The sequence below is a fragment of the Electrona antarctica genome, assembly GCF_951216825.1.
Source record: "Electrona antarctica genome assembly, chromosome: 4".
NCBI classification, from domain to species: domain Eukaryota; kingdom Metazoa; phylum Chordata; class Actinopteri; order Myctophiformes; family Myctophidae; genus Electrona; species Electrona antarctica.
In genome coordinates this window covers 22,327,371-22,341,066 of record NC_136809.1, presented here as the reverse complement: position 1 = coordinate 22,341,066, position 13,696 = coordinate 22,327,371, and the positions used below count along the sequence as shown (strand labels likewise).

At 41.8% G+C, this 13,696-nt stretch overlaps 2 protein-coding genes across 6 annotated transcripts in view; both read right to left on the bottom strand.

Moving 5' to 3' along the window:
• Positions 1 to 2,209, bottom strand: part of LOC306921693 (regulating synaptic membrane exocytosis protein 3-like) — a gene marked incomplete at its 5' end in the record, with an annotated part of 88,313 nt that extends 86,104 nt beyond the window's left edge. For all 4 annotated transcript variants that reach the window (XM_079498938.1, XM_079498939.1, XM_079498940.1 and 1 more), the window contains one exon: positions 2,043 to 2,209. In XM_079498938.1, coding sequence (XP_079355064.1) covers positions 2,043 to 2,209 — 167 coding nt within the window. The remainder of the gene's footprint in view (positions 1 to 2,042) is intronic.
• Positions 2,210 to 6,030: 3,821 nt separating this feature from the next.
• LOC306921707 (keratin, type I cytoskeletal 19-like) lies at positions 6,031 to 12,385 on the bottom strand. 2 transcript variants are annotated; one of them, XM_079498970.1, is made up of 9 exons: positions 11,884 to 12,385; positions 10,851 to 10,933; positions 10,029 to 10,185; positions 8,247 to 8,411; positions 7,996 to 8,121; positions 7,428 to 7,648; positions 6,947 to 7,007; positions 6,886 to 6,910; positions 6,031 to 6,360 (listed from the first exon to the last, which is right to left on the bottom strand). In XM_079498970.1, exons 1-9 carry the CDS (start codon positions 12,286 to 12,288, stop codon positions 6,260 to 6,262), a joined length of 1,344 nt encoding a protein of 447 aa, XP_079355096.1. In that variant the 5' UTR covers positions 12,289 to 12,385; the 3' UTR covers positions 6,031 to 6,259. The 2 variants fall into 2 exon arrangements, with proteins under 2 accessions (XP_079355096.1, XP_079355095.1); XM_079498969.1 differs by having other exon boundaries at positions 6,886 to 7,007.
• Positions 12,386 to 13,696: the final 1,311 nt, after the last annotated feature.

Sequence of the window (13,696 nt, the reverse complement as noted above, 5' to 3'; positions counted from 1 at the left end):
CAGCACAAAGGGCCACCTGATGTGGACCTTCATCAAACATTGACTCCAGTATTGAAACAGGAATGAATATACATTAAGACTATACAGAATAATTATAGAATAGAACTTAAGAACCAATATTTTTCTGTTGGGATCTGGCAAAAGTTTAGTTAGTTTAGTTGTGTGCCTTCATCACTGAGTAAGTCTGCGATTCAATCCACAATGCACTGAGGATAATGTGGGAATCATGCCTACAGCCACTCAGAAACATCCATACAAAGTTCAGATACTGCCCCAGTCTATCAGTATCTGAAACTGCTATTGAAATGTTCCCTATCTCCTTCCCCTGCTTACTTCAGTGTTGCCATATCCACCACAGAACATCATGCAACAACATATCAATATGTTACAGTACACTGTCCACAAGCAACCGGACTGAATAAGGTGTGTATAGCGTAGGTCTACGTACAGTACAACACGTGGTCAGTGTGTGCGCGCCGCTCACTGGCTGAGTATGGATCCCATCAATGATCCAGATGATGAGGCCATTATTGACTGAACCTGAGCAGCGGAGGTCCTCATGGAACATTAAATACATCACTTCCTTCCTCTCATATCAAGAAAGACAGACAGCCACCTGCTTTTCCAATTCTCCAATCAGGAAATGAAAATTGCAATTGTATCAAGTGGTAGGCTAATGATTGGCTATGTCTGTCACATTATTTCGTATCCAGAATAAATCTAAAAAACATTGACCCACCTTTTTAACAGCATTATAGTAGGTCTAGCTTTTTGAAACGTTTTTAGGGCCTATAATAGCGGAATCCTTACAGGCATTATTGAGGTCCGATGGTCGCTGTCGGAAACTGACAGGTGGAGATCCCCCGAGACAAAATCCTACAATGTAACCCTCCCCTCACGAGAGACAGAGACGACCACGGGGATGACAGACACACTATAGCACACAACAGCTGCTTCAAGTGCATGAACGAATGGACTATAGGGTTTGAGTATGACACTGGCTCGAAATTTCAGTCAAGCCTTACAAATACTCGCGCTACAGTATCAGTATCTTATGATGAGATTCTCAACCACACCCCGTTCACTCATGCCGTGGGTTGGAGAAATGACGGTCTCACGAACCGTCCGTCGAGGCGAGCGAGACAGCGAGTGTATCAAATGGTTTGTGCCACTCGATCCACGAGCATCATTAACGCACGCTACAATGTCACGATGATTGTTCCCTCATAAAAGGTTCACATATCTTCCCCGTGTAAAACCTTTCGTCTTGCGTTGTTGACGAACCCACTTTTAGCCTGATATCTACATGTGCGTAAATGGGCTACGTTACTGAGAAAATATCAGCTAATATGGATACCGACCGACATGTGAAACTGAAGATGGCACAGCCTACTTTCCCCATTCACTAAAACGGGTGGAGGATAGAGAGGTATGATTCATCCCCAGCACCCCCCCACTGTCACACCCCATCACCACAGCCGAGCTGTGTCCGCGGCCGCGCTGCCTACACGCGTAACACTCGGCTGGCAGCCTGCACGGTGCACCCTTCAGAAGGGCTGTCACAGTATGGGCTATTATTTTAATGTATCATCATACGTGCTTGTGAATGAACATGTGTACACCTGCTACAATATGTGGGCCTATACGAATAAACAGGCCTAGCTGGTTGCTTTTAGGCTACTATATCATATGATATGACCAGGTGGATATTTTCGAACCACACGACGGTCTTCGCGTCTCTTGGGTTAAATTATTCGAAGGTTTAATCTGCACTGGCATTGCAACCGCGGCAGTTTTACAACAATAATGACAACATGCACACATGCAGCACAATAGCTGTGAATTGTAACAGCTGTGGTGGGGAATAGGTGTGTATGATATGATGATGACCACCAGAACGACAGACGACAGGTAGGCTGTAATGTTGGTACCGGTATGTTCAATTCAAATCGCTCTCTGTCATTGTCCAGGGATGCCTTTCTCTTGAATGGGGTAAATGCTTTACGCGTTTCAAGCTCACACAAACGAATTGCTGTCCTTACTTTAACATGGCATCTTCTTTCTCCTCTTCCTCTTTTTGCCGAACCATCACTGCCATGATGATCTCCCTCTCCTCCTCCGTGAGGTGGCTGAGGTCCGGCGTGTCCGGCATGTTTGGCGGCACGGTGGGTGGGCGAGGGCCGCCTTGGGGCCCCACTGAGGCGGACATGTTTTCCACCACCACCACCCCTCCTTGGCGTGTCGTTTCGACTGACAGAATCCCGAGCGTTGGGAGCCACACCTCACGACATAGTCCACGGGAAGAACAGCAGCTGCTGCAGTTCTGGTGAATAGTGCAAACCGCTCATGGCTCCAGGCACCCACGGTTGTGCTTTTGTTTGTCCTCGGCTTTTTACCACCACTCTTGGCGTTCCCCCCACCCCCCGCCTGCCCGCCGCTCCCCTCCACCGCCGGTTTACGGGGAACCCATGTCCACTCCAGGAGCTGGCATGTAGCAGGCTAGGCAGAGAGACCCCTGGATTACTTGGATGATGCCGCCGCTGGACTCGAGCTTGATGTTGGGCGCTATAGGCGGAGCCCGCCCTCTCTCTCGCTCTCTCTCGCTCTCTCGCTCTCTCTCTCTCTCTCTCTCTCTCTCTGTTAATGCACTACTTGCTACCGCTCTCTCTGAGAGTTGAGACTGAGAGATAAAACAGTTAACATCTTCCTTCCTTTAATGGAGACGCAAATGAAAAAAGGGGCCTCTCCTGCCAATGTGCTTTCAGCGCTTTTTTATATAGTTATCCTCCTAACCCCCCCTCTTTCTCTGTCTGTGACACACACACACACACACACACACACACGCACACGCACACGCACACGCACACACATCTCATTTCATTTCACCCCAGATTGAGAGTTTTGGTTTAGCTGTTTCGTTTAGTTATTGCACATACATCTCATGAGTAGCCTATACAGCCTAATCTAAATTATAACCTATTTATTATTTTATGGTGTTGAAGTGAATGAGAAACTGAATCTTCATTAGATGCTGTATTGATTGTATGATGAGTATAGCTTGGAAAACATATACTGTAACATCAATTAAGGAATGTTTTATGGCATGCTGCACGATCTAAAATGTATATATTTTTTTATTATCTTTCAAATAAACATCATCAGTTTGTAGCCTAACACTCTCAGTGTTAAAATAACGCTATTAATCTGTTGTGTAGACTATATGTGGGTGGGTGCACGGTTTGTCGTTCATGTCGTGACTCGTGGGCAGTGGTGCATGGGGAAAAGTAGCCTATACATTGCAGTGTACACTGCAACTACATTGCAGTGTATACTGCAATGTATACATTGCGGTGTATACTGCAATGTAAAAGTACAAGTTCGGAATTAAAAAAAGTAGAGAGAGAGTCAGAGTAAATATACCAAAATTGTACTTAAGTACAGTATAGTAAATGTATACTTATACTTAAAGTTTACACCACTGCTCGTCGGAGAAATTAATTAAATTCAGCACCATGGACAGCGGCACACTCTTCTGTCTTTTGGACAACTTCCTCTCCTTCTCTCCACACTTTCATTCATTGCGTCATTATTTAGTAACTTCTGTGGAGAGAGTTTTTCCCCCCTCTTTTGCTGAGTTTGCTTATTTTTTACTCAAATGAGAAAACTTTGGAGGTGGACACTAAAATCCTCAGTAGGCTATACGTAGGCTATAGCTTAACTGACACTTTATCAGAATCAGAGTTAAACTGTGTAGTTGGATGGATAGCCTCGGAAACCCAGACGTTTTATTGGATGGATGATGCACGGTTTATCGTAAGTGTCGTGACTCGTGGGAGAAATTAATTGGATTCAGCACCATGGACAGCGTCACATATTACCAACCGAACTTTAACCTATCCTGACACACACACACACACACACACACACACACACACACACACACACACACACACACACACACACACACACACACACACACACACACACACACACACACAGACAGACAGACAGACAGACAGACAGACAGACAGACAGACAGACAGACAGACAGACAGACAGACAGACAGACAGACAGACAGACAGACAGACAGACAGACACACACACACACACACACACACACACACACACACACACACAGCCTATGCCGATCCAGTGCTGCTGACACCGTTTCCTACCAATGACGTAATGTCAGGCTAGTGACTGAGACCATCCAGCAGATGGCAATAACCTACCTACTATCAAATCCATACGTCACCGAGGTGGTGACTGTGCTGTGTTGACGTCATGGTTTCCCGTGCATGGTGCAGAATTTTGTCATCATTTAAGTCGTGACACGACTACGAGCTACCATGTATGGCTACCAGCCAGAATGAAAAAAGCGATACAGCAGCAGCAGTGTGGTGTCTGCAGATGCATGTGCTATATGCAGCTTTATTACACACACACACTAGACCTGTTTCCAATTGAAATGTTCTCTTCGTGATTTACTACTGATATCAACTGGTCATTGGTCTTTATATTATGGCAACAGGCAAACGATAATGCATTCAAAACTTGAATTAGGCTTACTCATTTTCATTGTGAAGCCATAGGTTATTGTCATTGTTTGACATCGTTTAGTTATTGGAACAATTGTGTATGTTGTGTAATGTATTATGCTGCATGTGTGTATAGCCATACGTTGTGAAGTAAATGGGAAATGTCATGTTTTATGACAATTATGAAAACCACCTAGGTGAGACAATGCATGTAGGCTGGGCCAATGGTCTAATTATTTAGAATGGTCTATACATTGAAATGATTAGGCTACAGCTTTATACATAATAATTAGCCTATATTACTTAAATATATAATACTATAATAACCTAATTATTATTATTATTATTAGCCCAAAGACGTTAATGCATGCTACTGAAGATCGCAATGTAGGGTCCCTTAAAAAATCTATTACTTGCTCTTAATTGTTATATTCATGGCCCATGAGGTAATCCGAGCAAAAATGATTAGAAATTGAGCATCACCATAAAATCCAAGGGCTCAGGAAAGTGTGACAATTTATAATTTTGAATATACTGCCATCTACAGGTTATTAGGAAAAACTGTTCTACAGTGCAGACCGGAGTGTTTTTTTGTTTTGTTTTTTTAATACTTTTTATTTCATTTTTAGATGAAAGGCACAGGTACAGGCATACAAAAAAAATGCACAAAAACATAATTCAAATTCTTTGCCAACTACAATCAGTGGCTTGCCCCTTGCCTCATTTTTAAAAATCCTACCCCCAAACCCCAGCACCAACCACCGTTGACAAAAAAAAAGAGAAAAATATAGTAATGACTATAACAATTAAATACAACATAAAGCTCGATTTTTTTAAATTAACAACAAATTGAAAAAAAGCTATACAAGCTTACGAGTCACACCGTACATCGCTCTCGGGTAGGCAAACAATTTCTCTTTTGGGTCTCGAGCTAAAAGATTTGGTAACCAGTGCTCTATTATGTGCCCAAGCAGCAATATCAGGTTTGTAGGCTCTATCAACAAAACAAGACACCTTCTCTACTACATGTGGTGTAGCTGTTGAAATTGCCCAACACAGAAGCCTATATTAGAATTCTAAGAATTGGTGGAGGTTTGTACATTTCATTGCGTTATTAAAATGTTTAACTTTGTCCAATTCCAATAATTGGGTTCCATTACCAAAAGAAAACAATAAATAATATATGTACCAAGAGAGAAAATGGAGAGAAAAAAAGATTGGAAATATTGTAATATTTAGCACATGGTTCAAAAGTTAAGTCCCAAATACAAACATGCATAATTTGTCATTTTATCATGCAATCCAATCAGTCAGTTGTAACAGGAACACAGAGGGTAGAGTCCCCTACTGAAAGGAAGCATTTCACAGTGTCAACACAGCATCCTGGTGGTCAATATCGATGTAGGCCTACGGGACGTTCCACATCCATAGTTAGAAAAAATTGAATTATTTAGCCCATATACCAATAGTATATTTTATTAATGAAGGAAGTTCCTTAACAAAGGCTTTTATTAAATTATCAATGTATTTCGATTGACACCTACAAAAAGGTAGGAGAAGCAAGAAGCAAGCACTCAGTTGAGTAGTTCAAAGTAATAAAGTCTCGGGTGCATGGTTCATCTACAATTGGGCCCAGACATGATGAGATCCAGTATGGAGCTACTTCTTGATGACATTCACCCTCAATCCATGCATTGTGCAGGACATCACGTTTCTACCACTAATTATTGATATCCTCTAAATCCTCATCCACCGTACAAGACACCACCTTTCCATCCACGATCTCCTCGATCACTGTCCGTGTTCTCTTTTGCACAACAGCTGGGAGGAAAAGGAAAACAATTGAGCCAATATTGAACATTAATGTATGAAGAGCGCTGCACTTCACCCTCTACGTAATTAGCGACCCGAAGTGGCAGAATTAGGTAACTATTTTCATAATAGTGCCAGTGAAGAATCATTGGAGGGCTAATCTGATCTTGTATGATTTCATTCCCTTTACCTGATTTAGATTCAAATATTGATAAAAGATTGATAAAACATTTGCATTTTAACTTAGTAATCTTGCATAGTGCGGCTTTAAAAGGAGGGAGAGCTTTCCATTCCTCTTTTAGACTGTAGTGAAACAATGAGAGGCCATCAAGTGTATAAAAGTGACTCTCAGCTGTGACCACCATTGAACCATCTCTGACCACCAATATAACATTTCTGACCACCAATGTATATATATATATATATATATATATATATATATATATATATATATATATATATATAATTTTAAGTAATATTTGCAACAAAGCTTGTACCTACAGTATGGAAGTTTAAAGCACAAGTGTAACTTACGTTTAACCACCTTGACCTCTACGACCTCCTTGACTTCTACGACCTCCTTGACCTCTACGACTTCCTTGACCTGCTTGACCTGCTTGACCTGCTGGAACTCGACAGTCTTTACAACACTTCTCCTGATAAAGGAGAAAAAACATAATTTCAGTTTCCATTCGAATGACAACAATCAAAATATTCAGACACAATACCTAGCATTCTTTGTTAACATTATTACTAGTTGTCCTGCTTGTATTAAATAAATAAATAATTGATTCCTCTTAGACACCTTGCATGAAACTACTAATTGTATTGACTTGCGGATTTGCAATACGTACAGTACACTGCAAAATCCTGAGTTTTAATTCAACTCTGAGAGTGTCAGTGTAACTCAGAGTGTAAAAAATGAACGCTCAGAATCTTTCAGTATAGAGTTCTTATAACAACTTTCAACATGGCGTCCCTATTTTGAGTTTGTCGTGGTGTGGCACGTTGTGATCCTGTAGATCGCTTTTCGTTGTATGACGAAGTATACATAGGGCTTAAGTGGATTTCCTTACTGCACATCCTCTCCGTCCAGCAGTCTCCTGTACTCGGCAATCTCCATTTCCAACCTGGTCTTGATATCCAGCAGCCTCTGGTACTCAGAAGACTGCCTGTTAATGTCCGTCTTGACCTGTCCGAGGTCAGCCTCCAGGCTATTGACCATGGCCTGCAGATGGTTCAGTTGGAGCTGATATCGGCTCTCTGTCTCTCCCAGCTGGCTTTCAAGGGCTGCTTTCTACATGACAAGAAAAGACAGAGCAAGTGGGTAAGACTGAAAAGGAGATATCAGAGAGTACAATGCACTTGGCTGGCTCAATTCTAACTCGTCTTCCTATCACTGACTTTCCTTGATTCTAACTCACCTCACGTTCGAGCACAAAACCTGAGTGGTGAAGCATAACTCATGGGGTAGGCATGAGTATCTAACAGGTGATTACTAATTTGTTTACATTTTACTGTTGATTTATTTATGTCAAGACGTTAGACGTTTGTCTGTGTTGGCTGTCATGTCTGTTGTGGTGCTGTGCGTGCATGCGTGAGTGCGCGCGTGCACCACGTGTGCATATGTGTTGTCAGTCTTACCAGACTGTGTTGGGACTGCAACTCAATTTGCATTCCCTGGAGGGTCCTCTTGAGCTCGCTGATCTCGCTTTTTGAAGACTGGAGGCTATCTGATGTGTATGCCACCTCCTTGTTCAGCTCATCGAACTGCAAGAATGACATGATTAGGATTAGGAACAAATTATCAAGTTTCCTGTCTTTTTGTATAAAAGCTGTTTTGAAATTAATAGTTGGTCTAACCACGGAACAAAGTGAACACCAATATCTTGTACCTGTCCCTTGTACCAGGACTCCATTTCAAGGCGGTTCTTGTCAACGATGCCCTCATACTGAGCTCTGATCTCTTCCATAACCTGGTTCAGGTCCTGCTGGGGAGCTGAATCCATCTCCACGTTCACAGAGCTGGAACTCATTTTGCCACGCATGGCAGCAAGATCCTACAGGACACAGAGTGGTGAAGCTTCAGAAAGAAAAAGTTTGCAACAGCTTCAGCTCCAAAAAAGGATTTACCTCTGTGCAAACTGTACAGTTTCCCCCCCACAGCACAGTTGGTGAGAAAAAAAGATTTTACTGTGCAAACTGCACAGCAGTAAATGTACAGTTTGCACAGTAAAATCTTTTTTTTCCCCCACCAAAGCATTTGGCTTTCAGTGGACGTTGGGAGAGGTTGAAGAGAGACATAATGTTTTGCGTGACCATTTATGTTAATTGTAGCTTTGGGACAATTCAAAACAGGTTCTGTGTGATCTGTTTGTATACCGGTATGTAAGACATCACTGATATGTGGGAAAGTACTTACTTGAATATTATGTAAATAAGACAGTTTAAACAGCAACTTGTGAGTAATAAATGCTTTCATGATGGCTTTCACTGGACAGTCGAGATCTTGATGAATGGAGTCTGACTTTTTTATGTGATTACTTGTTAATAATCTTGTCTTTGGGACAAATTACTTTAATTATAAAGTCTTGTATGATGATTATGATACGGTAATCAATTTTTTGTGATATGGTAATTGGACCTACTGTAGGTGGGATATTCATATTTTTTCCTGATCCTTTTTAGGAAAGTCAAACGTGGCGCACGCATCGGCCCGAGGGAGCGCGGTGCCTGGAATCGAATTGGTCGGATTGCCAGTTGTCCAGAACCGCCGATCCGACCGATATGCCCATGTGGGCATGCCCGTATGGGATAGAATGACTTCAAACTCTCCCTGCGTATTGCCAAGTGGGAAGATGTTTGGATCGGCAGATCAATATGATTGATATTGACATCATAGACTGGTCTGGACTCCATATTTGGGCATGCCTAACACAGAACGGCCCGGGCGGCTGGTGTAGCCGTCTGGGCACCCTGGCTGGTAATCCAGTCTGGCAGTGTGCCGCGGGTTCGACTCCCGATCCCGACGGCCTTTACTGCATGTCACTCCCCCCCATCTATCTCCCCATTTCCTGTCAGCCTACTGTCTATCTCTCTAAAAAATATAAAATAAAGGCGAAAGCCACAACAAAATATCTAAAAAAAGAACACAGAACTCCAATCCCAATGAGCATAGAAGGGACACAGAGAGACAGATACAGAAATATCCTGGCCTTAGTGTGCATGCTTTCTTTTTATATGTGGGATTGTATTAGGCCTACTGTACATGATGACAAGGTTTGAGGGACACAATGCTGACAACTTTTGAGATACACAAATTAAAGGCATGACAAACAATTCAAACAGGTTCTGCAAACAGATCACTGTTAGTATAAGATATGCTTCACACAATACTTGTGAAAGTATTTACTGTAATGCTATGTAAACAATTACCGTACCTTACTTTCTATTGACTTTAATTGCTAAAACCTCAACCTAGGAATTAAAAAATACTATGCATGGTGCATTTTCATGCAGAGAAAAAAGAAGACAACCCGAATACTCTTAATAGCCTATATTTTAACAACATTTTGAGCCTGGGCTCTTCATCATGTCAAACTCATTTTCCTGTGTAGTTGAGAATTTTGAAAACCAGAATAGGTTCATGCTGATTTGGAAAGATTGTTGAAACTCACCTCTTCATGGTTCTTCTTGAGGTACACCAGCTCCTCCTTGTAGCCCTCAACCTGCATCTCCAGGTCTGACCGGACCATGGTCAGCTCATCCAGCAGCTTACGCAGTCCAGCGATGTCTGTCTCCACAGACATGCACATTGCAGACTCATTCTCAAACCTGCCATGGAGAAAGGAACACAAAGGTTCATGTTACTGTCCTTCCTGAGAATAATACCAAACAACTCGCCCCTTTACCAACTCGCCTCGGGCGTACAGCCGGCGGAACTGCGTGGCCTGGTATTCCTAAAGTAATCTAAGTAAATTATGCTTAAACGGTTAAAACTAACCTTATTCCTAACCTTAACCTCAGTAAAACTATGCCTAAACCTAACCCTATTCCTAAACTTAACCCCAGTAAAACTATGCCTAACTATGCAAGAACCACCGCACCGAGTGGGCGGCGTGAGGTCGGCGGAAAAAAGCGGGGGCGACATGGAATAGGGGCGATACCCTGTTACCCTGATACCTGTTTCCTTCCTGAAGCGATGTTGTAACCAATAATAAAATAAGCTGGAACCTGCACAGAAAACCAGTTCCACCAGTTTCAATTCTCAACTGACCGTTATGCTTCTGTGACAAAAATCCAATGAATTATGATTTAGGATTCCAATGAAAAGGCGTTACCTTTTTATTGCAAGTTAATTGTGGAATCTTACTGAAGTGTGTGTGTGTGTGTGCGTGCGTGCGTGCGTGCGTGCGTGCGTGCGTGCGTGCGTGCGTGCGTGCGTGCGTGAGCGCAGAGCGCAGTCTATCAGTCTATCAGGAGTAAGTCTTTCCACTTACTTGAGTTTAAAATCTTCTGCTGCCAATTTGGAATTGTCAATCTGTAGCATGATGGTAGAATTTTCCAATGTAGCACTGTTGATCTTGAGTTAAAAGACAGTGATTAATTGACAATAAATTATGCTTCTATACATTTGCATGACTTGACTTGCATTAATAAGACTACCTACAGCAAAGAATTACAAAGTGACAAACCTACAAATATTAAGGCTAGGGGAACAAAGGGCAGTTGCAACTTGCAAACCCTATAATTAGGTTATTTTCCAAGACTGAAAACACACTAACCTATATGTACCTATAGTGCAACAAACGATTTGATATTTCTAAGAAAAAAGAAAGAACTACAACAACAATATTGGCTATACAGCTTACAGTATGCTGCTGCTTGGCTTGAAAAAGTGGGTTCATTTAATATAATCTGTAGGCCTAAGTGATTATAGGCCTACAGATTATATATTATATATGAAACGAAAAGCATTTTACATACAAATAGCAGATCTACAAGCTCACAGCTAACTTTGGGCTGATCGGCTATTTTCACTAGGCCTATTTCTAAAACATTTATTTTCAAATTTATGGAATTTCTTAGATTTTTCTTTGATTTCTTATTTGAAATTACATTTGATTTTGTTTTTAATTCACATTTTTTTAGGGGCGCTAGCCCCTCTGTTAATTTGTTCTTAGTTCAATGTTTGTTTTAAAAACGCCATTGACAATGAAGGGAAAATGTATGTCATATTGTCCCTCATTACGTCATGGTCTCTTTATTGTTAATGGCGTTTAATATTTGTGTTGGCACCGTTTGTTTTACATCACCATTACATCACCTAATCAACATGAGTAATTAAGACTTTAATATATTAGCGCCCCTCACTTCACACGGGTGTGATACTGTGATTTATTTTTATTATTGGAAAAAATATATATATTTAAACAATAATGAAAAACCAAATGTGTCCGCGACCCAGAAATGGGTCACGACCCAGTGTTTGGGAACCCCTGGTCTACACTATGCTACGAGGATCTCTCTCACCTTTTTCTGCAGGTCCGCGATGATCGCCTCATACTTGCTGTAGTCCCTGACAGCAGGTGCCTGGTTCTCGTACCACTCACGGATCTGACGCTCCAGCTGGGCATTAGCGGTCTCCAGAGTGCGCACCTTCTGCAGGTAGCTGGCCAGGCGGTCGTTGAGGTTCTGCATCGTGGCCTTCTCGTTGATCCCGACACCATTGTCCCCTGCGGACAATGCACCGGCCAGGTCAAAGCTGCTGTTGTTGGTCCTCGCCAACGTGGAGTAAGACACGCGTACATTTCGTCCCCCCGCTCCACCGTGGACACTTTGCGACCTCAATGAACCGGCTCTGGAGTAGCCCACAGGTGAGAAGGACACGGGCATAGCAGATTGTGAAATATTGGAGCGATATGACCTGGTACTCATGGTGCTGCGTTGAATAGCCTTAAACCGACCGTTAAAAAACCTGTCAAACCTACGAATGGTATATGAGTAATGAGTTTAGTGAAGTACCTAGCCCAAGGTCGTAGAATTTATATTCCTGAACGAGAGTGGGCGCGGCTGAGAGGCCGACGTGTACTACTAGTGATGCTGATCTTGCACACAGGTGTGTCACACTCACACTGGGTGTGCGTGGGAGCCAATAATAATCTTTATGGGTCGGCTCGTCATGCCAAACTTCATGTCACGGCAAATATTAATTGGGGCAAAATAATGTGACACTTTTGGCGAGCTATGCCTGCTGGTCTTCATGCTTAAGCCAATTGACACACTTTGTTGTGCCATGTTTTTTAATTGGTTACACAATCGTGGGGGAGAGAGAGAGAGAAATATTGGCTACTTTGCAGTGCAGTTGGAGAAGTAGGCTACCATCCATGTGAATCTAAAAAAGTACCGACATATTTTGCCAAGGTACAATATATCCTTATTTAAGTCATTAATAGCTTCTTATTTAAAATGTATACCCATGCACTAATGTCAGAGAAGTTGCATTTTCCTTAAATAGAAATATAATAAATTAACTAACACAAGCTTTTAACTTTTCAAATTGAGTAAAATATGTAGGGGTGTGTGTGTGTGTGTGTGTGTGTGTGTGTGTGTGTGTGTGTGTGTGTGTGTGTGTGTGTGTGTGTGTGTGTTTCCTGTTCTACCCTGGATTTGAACCCCAATCAGCTGTGCAAGTGCTGAAATCTTACCATTGAGCTAATATAGTGCATGCATGCTCATTGCTCAGGGGGAATGTCTCAACTAGACACAATTGCAATTATCCCCAATTGAAGGAGTTATATTGTATATTGTATTTGCATACTCTACCTATCTAATGGACAGAATTACAGTTATTTTATTCATTAAAAACCAGGGGACTCATTAGAGACTCATCTGAGGAAATTACTAACACAAAAAACTGCTTTCATTTTCCTGTGTTAGCAGGCCCAGGCTGTTGGTATCCCATGGACCATTAGGCAAGCATGTATTTATTTCAAATTTATGCTCCCAAATTTTGACATGAAATATGCCATAGGCTCCCTGAACTTTTGGAGTTTTAGGTTGAGTGCTGTTTCTAATACAATAACAGGTTTCAGGGTGAGGCCTAATCTACAAACTTTGTTGATAAGAAAGTAAAGTATCCATCTTTTATTATAATTTGTACCCTTGATCTTTCAGGATCATTAACATGTTGAAGCTTGCATTTTATTTAATCTCTTACTTTATTACCTTGTATTCAACACAAAACAGCTCAAGTGGTATAATCTTTAATTTACTGTAGCCAATACTGAATACATGTTTTCATTGGGGAAATTATACACAGCAGTTTTCATTGGGGCGTTGTTGA

Bases quoted from the DNA above. Each gene is read 5' to 3' on its own strand.
- LOC306921707 (XM_079498969.1), bottom strand. From the start codon at position 12,288: ATGAGTACCAGGTCATATCGCTCCAATATTTCACAATCTGCTATGCCC. The intron at 10,934-11,883 runs GTGAGAGAGATC...TTTTAACTCAAG, and splicing joins TCGCGGACCTGCAGAAAAAG to ATCAACAGTGCTACATTGGA. The intron at 6,361-6,885 runs GTAAGTTACACT...TTTTCCTCCCAG, and splicing joins AGAGGTCAAGGTGGTTAAAC to CTGTTGTGCAAAAGAGAACA.